Source organism: Artibeus jamaicensis, unplaced genomic scaffold (genome assembly GCF_021234435.1).
Source record: "Artibeus jamaicensis isolate MK-2021 breed Jamaican fruit bat unplaced genomic scaffold, CSHL_Jam_final contig_76, whole genome shotgun sequence".
NCBI lineage: Eukaryota > Metazoa > Chordata > Mammalia > Chiroptera > Phyllostomidae > Artibeus > Artibeus jamaicensis.
The window spans coordinates 27782581-27805284 of NW_026521954.1; the positions used below are offsets into that span (position 1 = coordinate 27782581).

The 22704-nt window shown below is 59.9% G+C and overlaps 2 protein-coding genes across 2 annotated transcripts; one reads left to right on the forward strand and one right to left on the reverse strand.

Annotated features, from left to right (window-relative positions):
• Positions 1 to 10: 10 nt before the first annotated feature.
• ATP5ME (ATP synthase membrane subunit e) lies at positions 11 to 1439 on the forward strand. Its single transcript, XM_037126916.2, has 4 exons — positions 11 to 121; positions 441 to 495; positions 864 to 962; positions 1366 to 1439. Exons 1-4 carry the CDS (start codon positions 86 to 88, stop codon positions 1389 to 1391), a joined length of 216 nt encoding a protein of 71 aa, XP_036982811.1. The 5' UTR covers positions 11 to 85; the 3' UTR covers positions 1392 to 1439.
• A 1383-nt stretch (positions 1440 to 2822) lies between these two features.
• PDE6B (phosphodiesterase 6B) lies at positions 2823 to 22642 on the reverse strand. Its single transcript, XM_037126961.2, has 22 exons — positions 22103 to 22642; positions 19550 to 19702; positions 19275 to 19364; positions 11562 to 11702; positions 11404 to 11478; positions 11164 to 11228; positions 10350 to 10416; positions 10127 to 10174; positions 9444 to 9593; positions 9054 to 9197; positions 8641 to 8706; positions 8064 to 8210; positions 7227 to 7334; positions 6959 to 7068; positions 6708 to 6795; positions 6337 to 6437; positions 6091 to 6198; positions 5620 to 5683; positions 5279 to 5353; positions 4308 to 4391; positions 3791 to 3944; positions 2823 to 2988 (listed from the first exon to the last, which is right to left on the reverse strand). Exons 1-22 carry the CDS (start codon positions 22571 to 22573, stop codon positions 2924 to 2926), a joined length of 2574 nt encoding a protein of 857 aa, XP_036982856.2. The 5' UTR covers positions 22574 to 22642; the 3' UTR covers positions 2823 to 2923.
• Positions 22643 to 22704: the final 62 nt, after the last annotated feature.

The window sequence follows — 22704 nt, forward strand, 5'->3', positions numbered from 1 at the left end:
TTTTTTTTTTGTAACTCAGGCTTTAAGCCTTGAGACGTCCTCCTTCGCTTCGGATTGTGCTTCCGGTGCGAAGGTCACGGACAAGATGGTGCCGCCCGTTCAGGTTTCTCCGCTCATCAAGGTGAACTAGGGTTCTCGGCCGCCTCTCGGTCCTCGGCTTAGCGGGCCCCCCGCGTGTCCGACCTTACGGAGCCCGGGACTCCCGACTCCGACCCCGCGGGTGCGACCCAATTGCTCACCCCTGCCGCGCGCCCCCGACGCCTTTCTCGGTCCACCGCGCTCCCCGCGCCCGGGACCCTGCGAGTGCGACCCAGTCCCTCCCGGCCCCGCGTCCTGGATTCTCGACACCGTAGTTCGACTCCTTCTCCGTCCACCGCGCTCCGTGGGCGGCTCCCGGGCCCGGTCCCGCTGCGCCGTCTCTTACCGCCCTCTCCCCGCAGCTCGGCCGCTACTCCGCCCTGTTCCTCGGCGTGGCCTACGGAGCCAAGCGTTACAGTGAGTGACCCCGGGCTTCGCTCGTGTCCGCAGTGCCGGCCGGTGAACCGGGGAGTAAGCGCGCGGAGGGCGGGTACGGGCGTAGCTGGGAGCAGCCCCTGTCCGCCCTGCCCGGGAACTGGGAGTTGGGGGCTGCTGACCTCTGGTGGACGCGGGGCGGGGTCCGCGGAGGGCTGGGTTGCGGGACCCTGCCGTGCTCTCTGGTAAGGGGGACCTGGCGGACCTTGACCTCCGGCGAGGTTAGGGAGAATTAAAGGCAGGCACGCGTGGGATTCACGCTGGACCTGAAGGTAACGTTACGTGTGGACCGAGTTCCTTTTACACAGCATTTCAGTGGAAGCGCCTCCCTTCCCGTTTTCCCTGACCAGGTTACCTGAAACCTCGGGCCGAGGAGGAAAGGAGAATCGCGGCGGAAGAGAAAAAGAAGCAGGATGAACTCAAACGGATTGAGAGAGAATTGGCAGAAGGTACTGGTGTTTTGAACCTTATAGATTTGCCCTCCACCCGGATCTTCAGGAATAAACCTCTGCTGCTGGTGACCCACAGTGGTGGGGCGGGCCCCCTTCTTTCACCTAGCACTGGTCCAATGGGAACGTGGGGACACCTCGCCTTTGATGAGGCCCAGGCCCCTAGGCCCCGGAGGTTAACTCCAGGAACGTGAGGTGGCCAAGTCGCTCTCAGAGGCAGCGGACCAGCAACCACACACTCGTCCCTTTGGTGTGCATAGAAAAGGACCGCCCGGAACAGTTTAGGCAGAGCATAGTCGGGCTTCATGGAACTAGACCTGGAATGTTTAACCCAAATAACTGAAGTGCTCCTTTTGAGTTACCTGACCAGGTAATAACAGGAGTTTTCCTTTCAACCTTTCAGCCCGCGACGACAGCATACTGAAGTGAGCCTGCCTTGTCTGAGCTGTGTGCATGAATAAAGCTTCCTGTACCGTGTGCTGCTCTGGTTCTCCTTTTCTGTCCTGTGTGTGCTGGGTGGGGACAGGCCAGGTTTCAGAAGAATTGTCACCCACCACAGACAGGATTTGGTGGAGGGAGGGAAGCACAGCAGCTCCATCCCCTGTTCTCTGGGGCACCCAGGTAGTTTGTAACAGGCACAGCTGGGTGTTGTGCTGCTACTTGATCTTCACCCCTCCGGGCCCTGGCCAGACACTGGACACGCAGGGCAGGGGGCCGCAGTGCAGAAGTGAGGGTAGTGCGGGTGCCTCGCAGCGGAGGTGTGGCTCTCCAGCCTGCCTTGCGGACCCTCCCCTTGGCCTCAGGGAGGGGATGTGGCCCGAGGACCAGGACAGGGTGTTACAGAAGCTGTTCAGGCGGCTCCGCCCCAGAACCTGAAGGCTCGGTCAGGTCTATTATAAAACGAATTCACGTGCAAGTGGAAGGGACCCTGGGGAGCCACGTGCCCACACTTCAAAGTCCTGGTTTGAGTGAGCGCACCTGTGGGGCGAGCAGTCGGCTGGTGCCGAGTTCCTCAGGGAACCCGGGGGAGCCCAGCTCCAGTCACAGGACCAAGTCACCAGGTGTCACTGACTGCTGAGATGGAAGTAAACGCTCCTTCCTGTGTGGCCTGGCACTGTGGGCTGTGTTCACCCTCACCTAGTGCCTGCTGGGAGTTGGGGGAAGCTCTGTAACAGCCGACCTGAACCCTCGCTGCTAGGACTTTCCTGTGCAGTTGTCCTCCAGTGCTGGGGACAGGGGCACACATTCTGAGGTAAAAGTTCCTAATTTCTGCCAGATAATCGGTCTCTGTCTCAGTGTGGGGTGACTATGCCTTCCTAACTCAGACGCGAAACCAGTGGAGGCACGGGGCGCTGGGGCGAGTGGACCCGCTGCGGCAGAGGCTGGGACCGGGGAGCCTGCAGGCACTGGAGGGAGGTCAGCCCTGACCTCTGGGTCCGTCAGCAACAACACGGAGCCTTTGTCACAAGTGATTTCTGCACAGGTCACTCAGATCTGATCCCGCCGTACTCAAGGCTTTGGCCTTCGTGCCAGAACTTTCTGGTTGGTCGTATGCAATGTGCCGCTGCTGTAATTTCTACCATAGAAAAGGGCAATTTGTTCTCTTTGCATTTTATTCTAGATTTCTGGCCATATATTGGTTCTAAAACATGGAAAACAGCATCTCTGTATCCATCTGTCTACCCATATACACATACGTACATGTACAGACTTCCCACCGATGCTTTAGACACATCCAGACTTTCAAAGGTCTCTGGTATTACTATGTATCCAAAGACAGTGCGTAAGTGTAGGGTCGGCTACACTGTGTTACTTGTAATTGGCTTTAGCTGACAGACATAAACCTTAAATTCAGTATTTTCAAAACTGTCTTCATTTTCTCAGGCTTCACAAACTCCTGTACCAAGTGGTGGGAGGCAGCATCCAGTGGCTGTAGGAGCTATCAGGCCCCGCCCAGTGGCTCACAGGATGCAGCAGGTGGAAGACTTGGGTGCTGGGCCGCCATTGCAGACCACCTCTGTGCCCCCTGCAAGAGAACACAAGACGGGGCACGAGCAGCACGTGCCCCAGCCAGGCTCCTTCCCACCCGCTCCTGTGTCCTCCAGCAGCCCTGCAGCGGGAAGGGTGGCCACAGACACCCGTGGGCAACCTAAGCTGCTTAGCTGGGCTCAGCCTTCTGATCACAGCCCTTGGTGACACTTTCAGCCCTGACTTCCCACGACCCTGAAACCGCTGGTTCCCTCCCCACAGCAGGGCACTGCAGGGAGAGCCACAGAGTCCCAGAGCCTAGGTGGCCGAGCACAGGTGGACAGGAGGCAGCAGGACAGCCTGGTTCCGGCCTGGGCTGCCCCAGTGCAGCCAGGCCCCTGATGCAGGTGGAGAACAGGCAAACCACCACTCCGGACACAGCACAGGCAATGCCATGCACGCCTGACTCCTGGCTCTTGCTCTCCTGTGTGTGTGTGGAATGGAAGTGCAGTTTGACTTTCTGCGTGACTCGGAAGGACTGCTCTTTGAACCAAGGTCTATTAAGAGTCCATGATGTTTCAGCCAGGCCTCCCTCCCCCTCAGAAAGGAAGTAACAGTTATTTCTTCCTCAGGGAACATGAGAGAACTCCCCAGCTAGGGCCAGGCTCGTGAGCCGCTTTGAATTAGCAGGACCCATTCCCGCTGCCGGCCTCCCGCTGCCACCCTCCTCCAGCTGCCTCTGCAGCGAGTGACCCGAGGGTGCTAACCGCAGGGCTGTCTGAGCCCCGCCTTTTCTTCAGTTCTGTTAACAGTGCCCCACCCCCCACCCCTGAGCCTGCCCTGCACCCGCGAGCCCAGACCTTTCTTGGCCGCTGTCCTCTCCTGCTGCTGCTGCTGCTCCTCTAGGGCCTTCACTTTCTCCTCGTACTCATCTGCCAGGGCCTTCCACTCCTTCCTGTTGTTCTGCAGACGCTCCAGCATGGGCAGGATCTCCGCGTGGAAACGGGAAAACTCCTGGAAAGGGAGTCGAGAGTGGGACCCCTCCCCCTCCCCATGGTTCACAGACACACCTGCAGCCAGGGCCCGAGAACAATGGGAAGGCCATGGAGGGTACCCCAGATGGGGTTTGGGGGGGAACATTTGAGACAAGACCTTGAGGTGACTGTGAGGATGTGGGAGCAAGAAGGCTGGTGGGGAAGCTGCTGAGGAGCCGGCTGGGTGCAGGGAGCAGGAGGGACACACTTGGGGTTACACTGACGAGTTCGGATTCAAGTGCAGGTGTGCAGAGGGTGGGGCCGATGCGGCACTGGGAGATCTGTGACCCCACCAGCTCCCCCCTCCTCCTGCAACCCAGCTGGCCCTGCCCTGCCCACTCACCTTGTACACAAAGCTGCACACAAAGTCGATGAAGCCAACCTGCAGTTTGGGGAGCTCAGCCGCCTTGTTCCGGTCCATCATCGGCTTTGGGGACGGGGAGGGACAGTGAAGGGCTGGGTCAGGTGTGCCTAACACATTCCCCAAGCACCAGGGTGAGCTGACACCCACTCAGCTCTGGGAGGGAGGAAGGTGGAGTCCTTGGCCCCAGGGCCCGGCCTGCCTGACAGACCTGGCTCCTGGGAGTGAAAAGCCAGGACAAGCCCCTGAGATCCCCCCCAGGGCAGCCCTGTCCAGGTCCCAAGTCCCCCAGGCTCCTGGCCCCAGGAGCTCTCCGTGGTCCTGAAAAAAGACCTGGGGCTTGGTGCCTGGGCCTTGGTGTTCACATACTCTGGACCCACCGAGCTGCCTCCTGCCAGCCTCTCCTTCCCAGTGACGCTTGGCCTGGAGCTCAGGCTGGTGAGAGTAGGCCAGGCAGGAGCCTAGAGGCCTGGCCTGCAGGGGACAAACCAGCTACGTGTCCTTCCCCTGGGAAACTTTGCTGGTGGGCCAGGGCACCCTTTCCTGCTGTCTCTGCACAGAGCCTCCTCAAACCTGTACTCAGGCAGCCCCTCACCAACTGGAGCTGACTTGTGAGATGAGCCCTCTTGCCATCTCTTCCGTGGCTGCCAGACGCCACTAGCCTGGGCCTTCCTGGGGCAGCTGAAGGCCCTGCTGCGTCCCCTGTGCAGCTGCCTGGCTCATGGAGCCTGTCTGCGGGGAGCCGCAGCCTAGGTCTGCCCGAGGCAGCCTTGCCATGGGCACTGCCTCTTCACCCAGACCCCAAGCCACCTGACTGAGACTGGCTTGTGTCACGTGACCCACAACGTGAGCTGGAGGCCCCAGGACCTCAGAGCCCCGGGTGCCTGTGTGCACCACTCCAGCACAGAGGCTCTGACCATGGGGGAGCAGAAGGTTCTGGAAGGAACACTCACAATGGGCTGCTGATCCAGAACGGTCCTTTCCAAGTCACCTTGTTCCCAGAACTCGGCTGCCACCAGCAGAGCGACCTGGAGGGCACACAAAGGGGCCTCACCTGCTGAGAGTTCGGTGCTTGGCCAGCAACTGTCCTGAGAACTTGCCAGTAGGCTTCGCACCCTTGGTCTTCTCCACCTGGGACCCTCTGGGAGCCCCCGGTCCGCTGCCCAGGGGGCACAGGGGCACCTTCCACCGTGGCAGCTGTCGGTGCCTGACCCAGAGCAGGGCGGTGCCCTCAGCACAGCCTGTGGCCCCTCCCCCTGCCCGACCCCCTGCGCAGCCCCAGGTGCCTTCTGACCTTACTCTGGACCTCCCAGGGCTTGGTGATGGCAGACAGGTCACAGGCCGTCATCATCATGGCCCTGTGAGCAGAGGGAGCTGGAGGCAGTCCCATGCTGGCCCCTGCTCCCCCCACTTGCCCACACGCTGCGGTCAGCCAGCATTTATCCAGGACCTTGCTGATGCGCACAGGCTCCCTGACCAGGCCCCCTGGGCTCCCCCGGCCCCCTGTGTGAGACCCGAACCCTGACTGCATATGAAGCGATGAGGCTCCTGCAATGAGAACACTACGGCCAGGCCCTGCAAACTATGGAGCCGGCCTGGCTGAGCCCGAATCCCTGGGTCTCCCCCAAAATGAGGGCTGAAGCAGAGCGCTTGTTTGGGGTGTCAAAGCTGGTAGGCAGGGAGCTGTTCTCCCTTCAGAGCCCCTGAGGCCCCTGAGGGACCTTGGCAGAAGCAGAGTGTCTCTGACCCTCACGCCGCCGCTCACATCACTATCTCCTTCCGCGTGGTCTCCAGCGACAGGTACTCCACCCAGCTCGCCCTGTCCGTGTGGTTCTTAGACTCGTCTACGATCTTCTGGAACATCGTCCTCTTCCTGGACCCCAAGATCAAGGAGAGAGGGTCGAACTCCCCCCCACAGAGGACCTGGCCACATGCACGTTCCCGACCCTGTGGCCCTTCCAGGAGAGGACCCCCACCCAGCCCCCTCAGCCGGAGCCCACAGGCTGCCCACTTGAAGTAGAGTGCCAGGTCTGTGGCAATGATGGCGATGTCCATGAGGTGGATGACGTGCTCATGCTGCCGCCGGTTCAGGTTCTGGTAGATGTTCAGGCCCTGTAGGTGGGAGGGGGGGACGCAGTCTCTTGGTGGCCCTGGCTCCATCCCCCCACCCCAGGGTCTGACCACAGGTCTCGGGCACTGGAGCCAGGTGGCCTCCTGCCAGACTGAGCCTGGTGGGCTCAGCCAGGGTGAGCCCCCTCCGCTCCCCAGGGTGCACGCCTGTGTGGCGGGAACTCCCATCCCTGGAGGAGGGTGTGTGGCAGGGACGCCGCCCAAGGTGGTCGTCAGCCAGGAGGTGCCGAGGTTAGCAACCCGGGTTCGAACCTCCTCCGCCAGCAGGAGCTTCCCAAACTCCAGGTGGTGTCGCTCCAGAATCGAGGAGCCGTGCAGCTTGGCCAAGGGGTTCTGGGACCTGCCCCGGGTCATGGAGAAACAAGCCCTGTCAGCAGCCCTGAGCGTGGCCAGGAGGGGCCACCTGTGGACACCACGGCCCCTTGCAGGGCCCCGCTGCCCCTGCCAACCGTGGGGGCCTTTCGGCAGCCCTGCCCCAACGCCTGCCGGCCCCTCGTGCCTACTTCATCTGGTACAGGTTGTTGGTGCCTCGGTGGTCGATGTCATGGCACAGGCCCGCCGTCACCATGGCAAAGGCCTCGAGGTCTGTGTAGTAGCTCTTCAGCTTCCCTGTCTGTGGAGACAGACACCCGGGTCCAGTCTCACCTCCAGGGGGTGCCCCTCCCAGCCCTTGCCTCCTCGGGAACTCTCATCACTGCCCCCCCCCCCGCCCCAACCCCTGACCTTGGTGGTGGTGGAGGGAACCTGGCCTGGTCTGGCCAGCCTACATACCATGAGCAGTGTGAACATGGTCTGGGCCACGTTGAAGCCATGGCGCCAGTTGTGGTAGGTGATCCTGCGGTAGCCTTTGCTCACGGAGAACAGGAACCGCACCAGGACCTGCGGGGGGTCAGGAGACGGGGTTCCCGCCCAGGCTTCTCGGCAGGTTGCCCCACAGCCTACAGCCTGGGACCGGCCCCTGCGCCCTGGGGGGCACGAGGGCCACTGCCTGGGGCTTCCCGGGTGCACTGCACAGCCCCAAACTGGGAAGGGGACCCCAGCTAGGGGTCTGGGGTGTTCTGGGGGACATGCGTGTTTTAGGCATTTGAGTCAGGAAGGTGCGTGGGCACCTGGCGCAGGGAGTGCGGGAGGCCCAGAGGCGGGGAGGGCGTGGGGACAGTGACACTGTCTCCGGCCAAGAGAGTTTGGGGCCCGGGGGACCTCTCGCTGCTCTGCGGTTTCTAGGGCCAGAAAATAATTTGGAAATAATTTTTTCTGTTACTATTTTCTGTGATTTTCCCCTTTTGTGCTTTCCTTTAGTATTTAGTAAAACGTCTTCTGAAAATGCCACCTGCCGCCCTGATGTCAGGGGCCTCAGTCGGGCAGCAGGAGCCCGGGCAGAGCTGTGCTTTCTGCCCCACTTGGGACCCAACGAGTGCCCAGCCACGCACCGAGTGGCCACGCCGCCGGGCACTCCCAGTCACCGGGCCTCCCGCCTCCCCTCCCGCAGTCACCGTTCCAGGCCGGTGCGCTGCCTGTGCGCTGCTGGCCTGCACCGTCCCCTCCGTGGCGAGCACGCCTGCCACAAACTCCCTGCAGCGCCCGGGACCCCTGACCAGCAGCCCTCACCTCCTGGGGCACCTGGAACTTGCGGACCACGCCCAGCTCATAGTACATCTGGACACCGCACTTGACCAGCTCCAGCTCCGTGCACTCCAGGTCGGAGAAGTGGAACTCGTAGATCTCAAACTTGGTGGGCCCCGGCAGTGTCTCCTTCTGTGGGGGGACTAGAGGGTTGAGGGCAGCCCTCCCAACCCCACTGCTTCCTCCTCTCTTCTCCTCCGGGACCCTCGTCCGGCCTCAGACGCCCCTGGGGTCAGGTGGCATCTGCCCTTCAAGTCCCTTGGGCCTGCAGCCTGGTACCCGGGCCCTGACGGCTCAGCCCCCACCCCTCCCCGCCCCCCGGGGCCCAACAGGAAGGTCGCGCCTGACTGGGCAGACACGGCACTGCCGTCAGTGGAACGTGCGCCGAGTTGTGCACGAGCAAAGGTGCACAGACACACATGACGGGCACATGTGCGCAGACAGTGGCCACGGCACACGGCCACGCTATGCCTAGGTCACTCAGTCTCCCGGGGACAGAAAAGTCTGCCCCCACGCGTGGGCCCTTCCAGCCTCCACCTCCGGGCGGGGGTCAGACTCTGACCAAGATTTCCCCCAGCTCCTCCTCCTCACAGTCCGCCGGCTCCTTCCCCAGGCGCTCCCTTGTCGGCTGGGAGAGAAACAGGTGTGTTACGAGAGACAGTGACAGTGCGACCGAGCCTTGTGGCTGCGGGGCAAGGGGACGTCTGGCACTGAGGACCATCTGCTGCTGCCGGAGGCCCCAGCTGGGCCCCTGGGTTCAGAGGGCAGTGACAGTGGCCTGCCCCTCCCTCTGCCGACAGCCCCCACACACCACGTCCAGCACGGCGCTGGTCCCTCTCTGCACACAGCCGAGGACACAGGCGGAGAGGGACCCGCCCTGGGCTGCGTGAGCGTGTGGGAACTCCCACTGGGGGGTATGGGGGTGGCGCGTGTCCCCTTGGGGCAGGGAAGAGCCTGGGGTGCCCGGAGCAGTACCAGGATCAGCTGGATCTCGTCCCTGTCACACCGCACGTGGTACAGCACCATGTCCTGGGCGATGTCCTTGCGGTTCTCCAGCTTGTTCATCTTGTCGTAGGTGTCGGTGTTGAGCACCGACCAGCCCAGGAACTGCGTGAGGGACTGCGGCGGATGACACGGCGCGTCACCCTCCCGGCAGCACCAGCTGCCCAGGCTGCAGCTCCCAGGGCCATGAGCGCTCCCGATGGGGTGGCAGGGCGCGCGCCAGGGAGCTCCGGGACACGGCCTCGCCCTCGCTCGGCCCCACTCCCCTTGGCCTAGGGCTGCGTCAGGAGGCGAAAGCGGATGACGTGTCCTGCCCCGTCGCAGGGTGTCCTGGCTGGAGCCGTACCTGTGACAGGCGCTTACCTCCATCAGGACTTCGTCCTGCTCATCAAAAGGCTTCCCGTCTTTCCTGTTGTAAAACGTGGCCACCCCCACGATCTCCTCTTTCTTGTTGACGATGGGCATGGACAGGACGTTCTTGATGACCCACCCGGAGTCGTCCAAGGCGCCTCCCTGCAGGGACAGGCGGCCAGACGCGGCTGCTGCTTGGGGTCGGCCCTGGGTTATCGTTCCTCTGTGGTCCGTTCACCCCCGCCCGCAGGGGAGCTTTGCATCCACGTCTGTGTCGTGGCCTCTGCCGTGGAGGCAGAGTGTGCTGTCCCGTTTACATGGACTGTCCCACGAACCGCACAGCCAGTCCTGTCCCGACGCCATTGATGCTCAGCAGTGAAACACAGACACTGGCTGCACCCAGAGGCCTCAGAGACAAAGCCCACTTCCACCGGCACACCGGACCCTTGGTGTCCTCCCGAAAAGAGCCCTGGCCATGCGTCTCCCGGGGGAAGACATAGGGAGCAGCCGGGAGCCCTCACTGGGGTCCAGCTGGACTCAGCAAACCCACAGACACACGAGCATGAAACACACGTTTGCTGTTGTTTGTCACTGAGATTCTGAGGTGGTTTCTTAAGCAGCAAAAACCGAGTCAGACCCCCGTCTCGGAGCCCGAGTCCCTGAGTGCGATGTGTTTTCTACTGACAGACAGATACCTGAAATCTGAACATTTCCTCAGCGGGGGCGTTCATGATGTTACAGATCTGGAAAGGACCAGAAAACGGTTTCAGTGGAAGCAGCCAAGCGGACAGTGTGACTCTGACACCGACGAGCCAGCCCCGGAGCTTCTTCATGGGCAAAGCTGGGAGGGAGGAGCTGGTGGAGGCACCCGGGCTGGCGGGGTGGCTGGGGTGTGAGGGCAGAGCCTCGGGGACTCACAAAGCCACTTTCCGCCACGTAGGTGGGAAGGCCGCTGGCCAGGGCCCAGTGGTCCGCCGGCGGTGTGCTGGGGAGGGAAGCAGGGGGTCAGGCCGACCAGACCCCTGGGTGGTGACCTGTGTGTGTGGTGTGGTGCAGTCTGGGTGTTCAGGTCTGTTCCATTCTCTGAGCTCCAGGAGGCACAAGGGCTGGGGAGGTGGGGAGCAGGGAGGTGAGGGTGGGGGTGAGGGGCACCTCGTCCTGCCTCTGCCCACACCGAGACCCCTGCCCCACGGGAACCCGCTCCCCTACCAGGACCGCATCCCAGCCTCTGGAGCTGAGTGTTGGTGCTCCCCGCCCCAGGGCCTGGCTCTGACCTGTGGCTGCCAGTCCCTGAGTGGGGCCTGTGGGGGTTCTGACAGGCCTGCAGGGCATGGGATCTTGTGGCCACATGGCCACCAGGCTGGGACCTGGTCTCTCCAGGTTGGAGTCTTGCCCTGAGCCCCACCCGCTGTGCTGCTCACTGGGCTGGGTGACCCCGCCTATCCCATCCCACTGGGCACGTGTGTCCATGTTCCCCTTTTGTGGTCCTGGGGTCTCCACCTGCCGTGGAGGCTCAGGCGCCCAGGTGACACCTTGAGGGCCTGCAAGGTCAGCTGCTGCTGCCAGGGCCACCAGGACAGCTCACCAGGTCCCAGGATGGCCATCTCGATGCTCATGGAGCCTCAGACATCAGCTCCCTGCTCATTCAGGGACCCCTTCACCTTCGCCCAGGTTGGCAGGTCAGTGCCCACCCCCCGTGGTATGACACTTCTCGTAAAACCCTGGCACTTACGGGATGACCTTGATGTCCTCCTTGCCGTGGAGGATGTAGTCGATGACTTTGTAGAAGAGGATTTCCTGAGAGGCAGACCATGGTGGTGGTGAGGGGCCCCTGGGCCTGCACCCAGCGGAACCTCGAGGAGATGAGGTGTTGGTTCACAGGTCCCCGGACACTGCCCTCCTGGGTTTGGCTGGGATGGGCCCCTTCCTGCCCGGGGCTCAGAGCCTGTCCCCCGACCCCCACATGACTCACACGGCCATCAGGTGTGCGCGGGCCTGAGTATGGCTGGGCCTCTCCCATCAGAACAGGCCACACGTCAAAGAATTCCTGGGCAGAGAAGCGAGGGAGTCAGTGAGCCCGCCCGGGGGTTGGGGGCAGGCTGGCCTGAGCCCCAGGAGCTGCGGCCTCACCTTCTCCTTGGTCATGTCCAGCAGGCCCACCGAGTACCGCTCACAGTTGAGGTAGGCCCGCACCGTGTAGAAGGCCTTGTGGAACTGCCTCTCAATGTCCGTCAGCTCCTCAAACACCTTGTTGGCCGACCAGAGCAGCACCTGCGGGAGTGGCACAGCTGTGGGCTCGTGTTCACACCCGCACACCTGTCTGACCACAGCAGCACCTGCGCGTGAACTGTCACACGTGCGAAAGCAAGTGCCTATCACCTCACGGGTCCGACGGCCAGCGTTTCCCCAGACAGCAGTTCTGCTGAGTGGGCCCCCCATGGTCCCTGCGAAGGGCTCCAGTGCCCGCTGTGACTGCAGCCACTTGCTCAGGAAGTGAAGGGGATGGTTACAAGTGGCTCTTTCCTGCCTGTGCTCCCATTCACCAGGGTGTCCCCACACAGACCTGTGTCCAGGAGCCATATGTCCCTCAAAGAACACCACCTGCCACTTCTGTACGACCAGTCTGCAGGGCGAGCTCACAGCAATGCTGCCCCTTCAGGCCTGGCCTGGGAAGTGCACACGGAGCCCAGTAGCCGGCTCCAGGCCCACAGTGGGCCATCACCCAGCCCTGCCCAGACACTCGTGTCGGTGGCTGCCACAGAATCGGAAGGAAGGAGGGTCCTAATCACACTTGGCTTGTCACCCTTAGCACGGTCCTGCCTGGAAAACTCAAAGGGCGAACGAGTTCACCGCTGCAGTGTGACGGCAGCTCGTGGCCGCACACCTCCCGCCCTCCGACGGTGCTGACAGTGTGGTGGCGCTCCGAGCAGCCCCACTGCTGAGGCAGCAGGGAAGGCACACGCCACGGCAACCACACAAAACTGCTGCCGCCACCCGAGAAAACACCTTCCCCACAATTTCCACTCTGCGCTTCTGGCCACCAAACCCAAGTCACTCTGTGAGCTTTGCGCCGTGAGTGCAAAGGAGCACTGCATGTGAATCCAATAACACAAAGTAAAGTGTGTTACTAACCAAGGAAGTCTGCAGAAATGCTCACTCGTGCCTTCACATGCGACAGCGCGGCTTTTGGAACTTTTGAAGGATGGAGACTATCCATGTGTGTTAGCACGTAAGATAATGAAAAATACTCCAAACAAAAGTAATAAAGCGATTTGCCTCCTCAATAGTAATTTCACTACTTACATTAACTCTACTAACACACCAACCACATGTAACATTTGTAAGAGAAAGATGTGTCCACATTATATAAAAACTGTAATTTGATAAGCCTTTTCATGACCGTCATCCCAAGAATAATGTTTACCCAGTTCTCACTGCCGGTTTCAATCTGTACCTGAGTCCAAGTGCGAGTGTGTCACACTCGACCCCCACACCAGGTAAGCACAGGGCCTGGCCGAGGGGAGGTCGCACTGCCCACTCACGGAATCAGGGGGCAGCCACAAGCACTGCTCAGCGAGAGCCCCTCGGAGCCCCATCCCTGGGCCGGAGGGGTCCGCAGACACAGTAATTGAAGGTCACAGCCGGAAACCCTCCCAATTTGATGAAAGACAAAAATATTAACATCCGAGAAGCTCAACAAATTCCCACGAGGATGAACTCAAGGCCACCTATTCCGAGACCCATAAAAGGCAAATTGAATGCAGCCACAGAACAGGGACTTGTCACTTATGAGCGAAACTCAGTGGGAGTGTCAGGAGACCCCTCTTCACAAGCCTTGGAGGCCAAAAGGCAGCTGGCTGACGTGCTGGAAGGGCTGAAAAAGCCTTTCGACCCAAACTCATGTACGTGGCAAATCTGTCCTTCAAAGGGGAGGGAGAAAGGAACGCCCTCCCAGACAAACAGAACCTGAAAGGCTTTGCTGCCGACGCAGCTGCCGTGCAGGGAGCCCTCGGGGGCCCAGGGGCGTGGGCCCGGACGCTCTGGACGCTCCACGGGAGGTGCACGGGCAGTTCCAAAACCGGGCCCCGATGCAATGGAAACCACAAACTACTGGAAGCAACTTGAAGACGGCGTAAATATACAGACAACCCTGGCTGGTGTAGCTCAATGGTTTGAGCATCAGCCCGTGAACCAAAGGATCGCTGGTTTGATTCCCAGTCAGGGCACACGCCTGTGTTGCGGGCCAGGTCCCCATGAGCGGGGTTGTGAGAGGCAACTGATGGATGTTTTCTCCCTCCCTGCCTCCCTTCCCCTCTCCCTAAAATAAATAAATAAATAAATAAATAAATAAATAAATAAATAAATAAAATCTTAAACAAAAAAGACATACCTTCCCTCTGAACTGGAGGACTTAATCTTACTAAATCCCAATAGTACCCCACGGTATCTACAGATACAATGTAATCCCTACCAAAATTTCAATTATGTTTTTGCAGATGTAGAAAAGCCCATCCTAAAAGTTATATGGACTCTCAACAGAACCTGAATAGGCAAATATCTAGCAAAAGAACAACTCGCACTCCTGACTCGGAAACATATTACAAACCTACATTAACTAAAACAGTGTGGTACTGGCATAAAGACAAAATTACAGATCAGTGGTCTGGAGCAGAGTCCAAAAATAACCCTTTCCATATACAGTCAAGTAACTGGTATCAACAGTGCCAAGCCCATTCAGTGAGGAAAGAGTCGTCCTACCAGCAGTGCCGGGAAAGTGGGCCGCGGCACGCGAGAGAGTGAACGGGGAGCGTCCCCTCACACTGTGTGCAAAAGCAACTACAGCGGGCCAAAACTGAAATATGCTATTTAAAACCATAAACGTCCTAGAAAAAAGCACACAATCAATGCCTCACAGCATCGGATTTGACAGTGATTTCCTGTACATGACACCAAAGACACAGGCAACAGAAAATCGGACCTCCTGGAAGCTGTAGGCTTCTGTGTGCCAAAGGTACCATCAGAGGGCAAACAGCCCAAGGATGGGTCACAGTATTTGCAAATCATACATCCACTAAGAGGTTAACACCCACAATGCAGAGAACTCCTGAAACTCAACAACCAGACTCAAAATGCACCAGCACCTTGAATGGATGCTTCTTCGAAGCAACGAGGAGACGCCTGATGTCACCGGTGGCGAGAACGTGAATAACACGCGCAGCAGCACGCCACGTCACACTGCTGGCACAACCGCTGCAGAAAAGCAGGGAACCAGGTGCTTGAGGCTGTGCAGAGACCAGAAGCCTGTGCGCTGCTGGTGAGACACAGGTGAGCCACCGTGGGAAACAGCCTGGCTGCTCTTCAAAAACAGAAGCGATTGACCAGACGGCAAACATTCTGGACATCGAATGTCACTAGAGTTGCACACGCGCCTCCCGAGAGGCGGGTCAGTGTCACTGAGCTGTGCACTTAACGGTGGTGGATGTGGCAAGTTTTGTGGCCCATGTGTCACACCACAGTAGAACAACTGGGAAAAGAGTGAAGCAATGGAGGACCACAGACTATGCTAATGCCAGCCAAAGGGGCTGCGGGGCTGCTACGTCAGCCTTGGGACGAAGCAGCCTTCAGGAGAAGGAATGGTCGGGGGTGGGGAGGGGTGTCACGTAACAATGAAGGGGTCACTTCTCCAGAAGATACCACAGTTCCTAATGTGTATGCACCAGCCGGGAGAGCACTGGACCACACAGAGCAAAGCCTGGTGAAGCTGTGAGCAGCAGACAGATGCACGATGGCGGCTGAGACTCCAGCCAGTCCCTTCCACCAGCTCACAGCTCAGCGAGCAGAAACCCAGTGGGAAGACTGCAGAGGCAGTGCTGGGCATGCGGGCTGGGCGAGGACCGCTGCACCCAGCAACGGCGGGACACACTCGATGAACCGGGCTGCGTTCTGGACACAAAACATATCTCAGCAGAGTTGAAGGAATAAAAATCATAAAAATGCCCTGTCATACCACAGGGGAATTCAACAAGCAAAAAATCACATAAACATAGCTGGAATGTTCCAAAGTAGATTAAAGAACAGACTTCCACACAGCACATGAGTCCAAAAAAAAAAAGACTCGAGAAGTTTACCTTGAACTAAATGAAAATGTAAATACAACCCACCCGAATCTGTGGTCTGCAACAGAAGCCATGCTGGGGCGGGGGAAGTTTACTGTATTACGAGTAGATGTCACAAAGACAAAAATATCCGAATCCAATCATGTAATCTGAATAAACTAGAAAAACCAGTCAATGTAAGCCCAAAGCAGGCGGAAGAAAATCAATAATAAAAATGAACAATTCTATGTCCCCAAATGTCATAACTTAGATAAAATAGCCTAGATAAAATGAAAATTTTAAAGATTTTATTTATTTATTTTTTAGAGAGAGAAGAAGGGAGGGAGAAAGGGAGAGAACATCAATGTGTGGTTACTGCTTGCATGTCCCCTACTGGGGACCTAGCCCACAACCCAGGCATGTGCCCTGACTGAGAATCGAACCTGCGACCCTTTGGTTTGCAGGCCGCCAGTCAATACACTGAGCCACACCAACCAGGGCTGAAATGAATTTTTCAATTTGAAAAACCCACACAAGGAGAAACAGAATAATTGGAACAGAACTACAACCACTGACAATTAACCTTCTGGAACGAACGCATTCTCTGGGGAATTCTACCAGACGTCCAGGGGAGAACTTGCCGAGTGGCTGCCCCTTCCTGCCCCTTCCTCCGAAGCACCGCAGCCCGGGAACGCTCCCCGGGCCACTCTGAGGCCAGCACGACCCCAACACCAAAACCGGATAGAGATATTCCGAGGAAAAAACCCTGCAGACCAAAATCTCTCACGTACCCCTATGCAAAAGTTCTTAAAATAGTAACAAAAAAATGTAATCATACAAAAAAGACCATACTCCATGACCGGTCACCGTTCACACATCTATGCTTCCCAACTCGACGCAGAAAATTAACGCCGCCTCTGTGAAACCACCACAGAGCGGTCTGCGGTGGGAAAACCGGCCCTAAAGTGCCCACGAGAAAGCAAAGAGTCAGACTGGCACGCGCAGCACCGCACAAAAGAACAGACGGAGGCTGGACACTCCGACTTTGACCCAAGCGATGCAGCAGGCCGGGGTCAGCAAGGCCAGACACAGGCCCAGTGGTGCGCGGAACGTGTGGCTACGGCGACGCAGGGGTGGTGTGACGCTGCACAGCGTGACGCTGCACGGCGTGACCGAAACCCAGACTAGTGACGACACCCAGAGCTACGAGGAGGCCCAGTGACAGGACGCAACGTGACAGTACCTCTGGCCACTTCTCATGCTCAGGCCGTCACCCCCCAGTGCCCGCTCGTTGGTGTGCGCCCAGCTGAACTGGAAACTCGGGCCCACAGAAAGCGCACAACAGTCTCATTCATGGCTGCCCCACGCAGCCGGCCTCCACGGTGTCCTTCAGCAGGTGAGGGACAGTGGAAAGTTGCCCCACACAGAAAAGCGATGAGCTCTCAAGCCCAGAGAGGACTCGAGGAGCCGTAAATGCACGTGACTGAGTGACAGGGGCCAGTCTCAGGGGGCTGCATGTGTGATGCCAGCTGTGGAAACTCTGGAAAAGGCAAAAGGTGGAGACAGTGGAAAGGTCAGCGGTTGCCCGAGGCTGGGCAGGGGGAGGGGATGAATAGGTGGAGCACAGAGAATTTCTAGGGCAGCGAAGTTGTTCTTTATGATACCATAATCGTGAATATATGTCCTGGCACATTTGTCAAGACCCACAGAAATCACAGCATGAAAAGCTAACCTTAAAGTTCACGAATTTAAAAAATCATTTAGCAGGCTGGGGGAGTCCAACCAAGTGTGGACTATAGCTCCAGAGTCTCACTGCATTGAAACACAGGCCCCTCTCTGCAGGGGCTGGAGAGGGCACCGACTTCAGTCACAAGGATATGCGCCGTTGCTAACACCCGAGGCAAAAAGCACTGCTCATGAGCACTGTCCTCTGGTGCTCCAGGGGGACGCTGGCAACAGCTCACACGTGCCGAGCACACACACACTGGAGTCCAGCCGTTAGAAGTGCAGGTGGTGCGTGGTGGGAGCAGGGGCCTCACCGTCAGAGTGAAATTTGCACACGGCAAGGGCAGGAGACAACAGCCAGAACCCACATTTCACTCCCTGTGGACTCAGGGGTTCTGTGCACAAACAGGACATGTGTGTGTGCACAGGCTGCCTACTCACACCCATCTTTGCTGGGTGGGGTGACAGGGCTGGGAAGCTAGGACACCCCAGAAGCAGTGGGCACTCCCCTCTGCAGTGACAGGCACCAGGACTCCCTGAGAAGTGGCTCGCTCCAGAACGGACGTGGAGTGCAGAAATGAGCCTGGAGTACCTGGTGGCCCCAGAGAGGAGTGATGTGCAACCACCCACAGCCAACCAAACAAAAGCAACCCCGCAGCAGGACTGGGGGCGATGGGGAGGGTGGAGGGCATAGGGACCCTGTGGGACAAGCTGAGCTGCAAATCAGTGACCTCGTGCTGGGTTACAGCCTAAGCCGTATAACCCCAAGTCCAGACAAATACAAGCAATAATCACACAAAGCGACAAACAGGACAGCAGAGACAAATCTCCCGTGCAAACCCCTTTCCATCGCTATGGGTCACAGCAACTTTCTTCCCAGCAGCACAGTGCACCCAGTGGCCAATGCCGCTCTGGCCATGTCGCCTGACCTCCTGGCCCCTGGGTTGGGACCACCTGGCTGTGAGCCCAGCCTCACACTCCAAGACCCCTGCTCTCAACCGCCACAGTCGACCCCTAACTGCCCACTGGCTTTCAGCTTCTGCATGGCTTCAGGTCATACCCATGACCTTTCCACTGCCCAGAACCTCCCTTCCCCCGGCCCCTTCTGCACGGGCCAGACGTCAGCTCCGGGACACTGGGCGTCATCTCCACATGGCCCTGAGCCTGGGAAGTGTCTGTCCAGGAGGGTCTTGTCACAGGTGCCCATCACAGGGACAGCTCGTGGGAAGGAGACCCTCCGGACCACCTGCCTAGGCTGCTCCCCCTGAAATCCGTGGGTCCAGAGGGATCCCCCAAATGGCCCTTCTCTGCTGAGGTGGAGACAAGCCCAGACACATCTCATCACTTTGGACAGGGCTGCACTGGGCGGCCCGGACAGCGGGACGGTGTGGAGTCGCCCGTCACCCGTCACCCGCTGTGTCCTCCTAGGCTCAGCCAAGTCATGGCAGCTTCTTTAGCCCCAGACCCGTGGTGTGAAGTCTGCCTCACAACTCATTGTTTACTCAAGGCTCCTGTGGGCCGGCATGTGGAGACAGCAGGACAGGAGGGACAGCAGACCCTTGCGCACCCGTCAGCTCCATACCCCTTTCCACAGCACACGGTCCCCCGACTCCCTCCAGCCCCTATGCCCGTCACTCAGGGGAAGCACATGCTGACCCATGTACCCTCTGGCCAGAGTCAAACTGGGGGGATCTCGGCCGGCAGAGCAGCTGGACTCTGCTGTCTGTCCACAGTTCCCCCAGCTCCTTGCGGAGAGGGCTTGGGGCAGCTTTCAGGCAGGGCGGTGCCCTCAGCACCTGCCGGTGCTCACGCCCACCAGGCCCAGAGGGGCCCCGCCTGCGACGCCCGGGGGGGGGGGCAGTGCCGGCACCACGCCCACAACACGGCACAGCTGCCACCTGCCCCTCGCCCTGGAGCTTGCCCAGGTGACCACAGCCCTGCCCATCCCTGTCCAGGGATAGCGGGGATCTGGACCCCCGCCAGAGGGCCGGGAGGCAGGCCCGCTGGGCGGCGGTGCAGGTACCTGGCCGCGGCGTGTCTCGCAGTTGTGCAGGTAGCTCAGGTGGTAGATCTTCAGGTTCAGCATGGCAAAGTTCAGGTACTTTAGGAAAACCTGGAATGGGAGTCACACAAACAGGCATGAAAGCCTGGTTTTCAGCTGTGCGTGCAGCCGCGCGTCTGTGGGTCTCTGCACAGGGGCCGTGGACGGCACGCGGGTGCCTGCCTGCATGAGCGTGGGCACGGACGATGTCGACAGCCGCACGCGCCCCAGCACAGGGTAGAGGCCCCAACACTCACGTCCTCATCCTCACTGGTGAAGCACGGGCCATCCAGCTTGTTCAAGGCCATGATCACAGCCACCACGTCCTTGCCATTCATGACGGGTGTGGCCAGGATGTTCCTGGTCACGTAGCCGGTCAGCTCGTCAGCGAAGGGGCTGAAGTGGGAGTCCTGTGAGGCAACCGGAGGAAGGACAGAGGCTGTTGCTCTGGGGACCTGGGGTTGGAGCGACCTCCATGGAGACCCCCCGGTGAGTGCTGACCCCCCATGACCCTACCCTTGGCATCAGGAGCCCAAGAAGTGCAGGAGGACACAGCACTGGCCTGTCCTTGGACGCCGGCCTGGCTCAGACTCTGTCACCCCAGCTTGGAGCCAGTGACCCCACTCTGCAGCCTAGACTCTGCAGAATCCTCACAACACCTCCTGTCCTGTGCCCACCTCACCCCCAGGCCGTGGGCAGGCCTGGGTGCCCCTCCGCAGCCCTTCCCACTCCAGGTCTCAGCTCCTCCAGCAGGTGGCTGCCTGGGCCAGCCCCGCCGGCTTCTCTCAGAACAGAAAGTGTGAGCTCAGTGTATGGGGAGCATTAGTCTGCTTGGTGGCATGTTTGTGGGACAGACTTGTCTCTGAGCAGAGTGGGGCAGCCTCAGACCCACTGCACCCTAAACCTCCTTCCCAGAACCACCTGCCTCCTGTGCCTCCTTTCCAGGGATGGGCCCTCCCCAACCCGCCCCACGGAGGTGGCCCGGTGGCCCCTTGGCAACTCCCTCCCACCCCAACCCTGGAAGATTACAAACCTTGTGAGTTCTCTAAAGTGTCCCCAACTCTGTTCCCACTGCCCAGACCTACGTCAGGATCCCTGGGCCTCCACCCACCCCCTGGGTTTCCCATGCCCCACACAGCCGGTCCTGCCGCTCCCCTCCCCCCCGTGGCCGGGCTGTCCTGGCTCCCGGGAGCTTCCCTGCAAAGCCCTGTCCCTAATGCCAGCCCTGCGCCCCTCGGCCTCACACTGCTGGCCACCACAACTGGGCCCAGACTCCTTGGCTATTCACAGGACCCATGGCAAGGTGTTTGTGGCCCGCAGCCCTCTGGGTGGGGAGAAGGGTCAGGGAGCACGGAGCCAGGACCTGGGGCTAGATCTGCCGGAGGGTTGGTGGCCATAGTTGAGCCACAGCCCTTCCATGACCTTCTGCCACCTGCTTTGCCACAAGCCCTTGCAGGTCTGGGAGCTGCACAGGAGTGTTGACATCGCAGCCCTGTGGGTCCCCCTGCCCACCCTGCACCCTTGGCCCCCAGGTGTGTCTGCTGCGTGCACAGGCTCACACCTGGCTCCGTAGCAGCCCCCTCTTGTCCCTGCCCTCTGAGCAGGGTGCTGGCACCGAGGGCACAGCCCAGGCTCTGCCTCAGCCTCCCCTCTGTACAACCACCTGAAACCTGATGCCTGGAAACGCGGGGGGTTGTTGACACAGGATGGAGTTCGCTTTTCTGTGGGTTTTGCCTGTGGTCTCTCTTCCTTGGCACCTGAGACAAGCCCCGCATGGCCTTGGGGATGAACCCCGTGTTGGGCCTGCCCCTCAGGCTCTGGTCCACGATGCCAGGCAGCTGGGAAGACGTCTGAGGGAGGCTGGAAGGCACCAGGGAGACAGCCCTGCCAGGGAGGAACATGGCCTGGGACAGCCCTGAAGCTTGAACCAGACCCTTGGAGAGGCCACAGGGCACCCAGAGCACTGGCGGGGACGAGGCTGGAGGACGAGCCCTGGGGCCAGAAGGGACCAGACCCGGCAGAGGTGGAACACCCCCGCCCCCCTGTGGGTCCGCTCTGTGTCCAGGAAACTCATGCTCCTGATATTCCGATGCTTGGGTGACCCTTTCTCAAGAAGGAAGTGAAGGCAAGGCTAATCCCCGAGATTACTCTATTCAGGTCGCTGGATGGTGGCTGGTTTAGAGCAGATAAGTTTAAGAGGATTGCAGCCGGCTGCTTCCTCTCCAGGCACCGGGGCTCTCGGGGTCTGTTCATATGCCCATGTGTCTCTAGGGACAAGGGGGCAGTGGGTGCATGGGGGGATCAGCCCCTATGGGCTCCTTCTCGGGAGCAGAAGAGATTGATCCAGGTCATGGTTCCCACTTCCAGTTCCCAGGCCCGCCTCTCCCCAACCCCAACCCTAACCCTCCCACATGTGACGTCCCCTCCCTAGCCCCCGACCCCTCCACCCTGGGCCCAGTATTGTGGCTCCCAAATGGCTCCTTCCCACCCACAAGCTCTCGTCTTCTTGAACCTTGGAGCCCCTGTGCTGCTATCCACCCTCCGCCCCAGCCACCCCCTCCCTGCTGCTAACCCCCAGTTCTGACCCCGCCCCCAAGCCCTGTCCAGGGAGCCCCAGCTCAGGGGCGGTGGGACCTGACCAGGACCCCTCCCAGGTGCCTGAGGAACTGCTTCCTTCCCACAAGCTCTGGCCAACCTGCCCCTGCCCCCCACCCTGCCACCTTCCCAAGCACCCCCACAGGGCCATAGCTGATCTGTCCCACGGGCTTGGGGGACCCTCACAGCCCTGCAAGGTAAGGCCCAGAACCCACCTCGGTCACGTCCTTGACATTCACCATCTTCTTGGTCTGAGCCACATGGCCTACGACCCCAATGTCCAGGGGGAAGACAATCTCGGAGTCAGGGGGCACCAGGCAGTCCTCCAAGGCACTGCCCGGCTGCACGCTGAAGAGGCGTGTGGCGAGCTCGGCCACGCCGTTGCGCTGGCGGAACATGAAGAGGCTGCAGCGGTCAGCGCGCAGCATGGGGCAGAGGCGGCGCAAGATCTTGAAGACCACGCGCTCCATGTTCACACTCTCCTGCATGTCCTGCACCAGCTCGAACAGCGCTGCGCTCTCCTCCACCTGGCACAGCTCCCGGAAGCTGGCGCTGTCCACCGGGAGCCCGTCTTCGCAGGCCCGGGCCACATCCTCGGGGCTGAGCTTCTTCCCTTCAAAGTACTGGTCCGCAAAGCCCGGGTTCTGGTCCAGGTACTGCCTCACCTGCTCTTCGCTGAGGCTCATGGTGTCCGGCCGCCTGTCCTGGAAACGCCGTCCTCCCCAGGTGCACAGGGGCTCCCCGCAAACACTGTCATCAGCAAAGCCTTTCTTAGTGATGATTAGAGGCCGGGGAGGGCACCAGCTGACGCACCCGC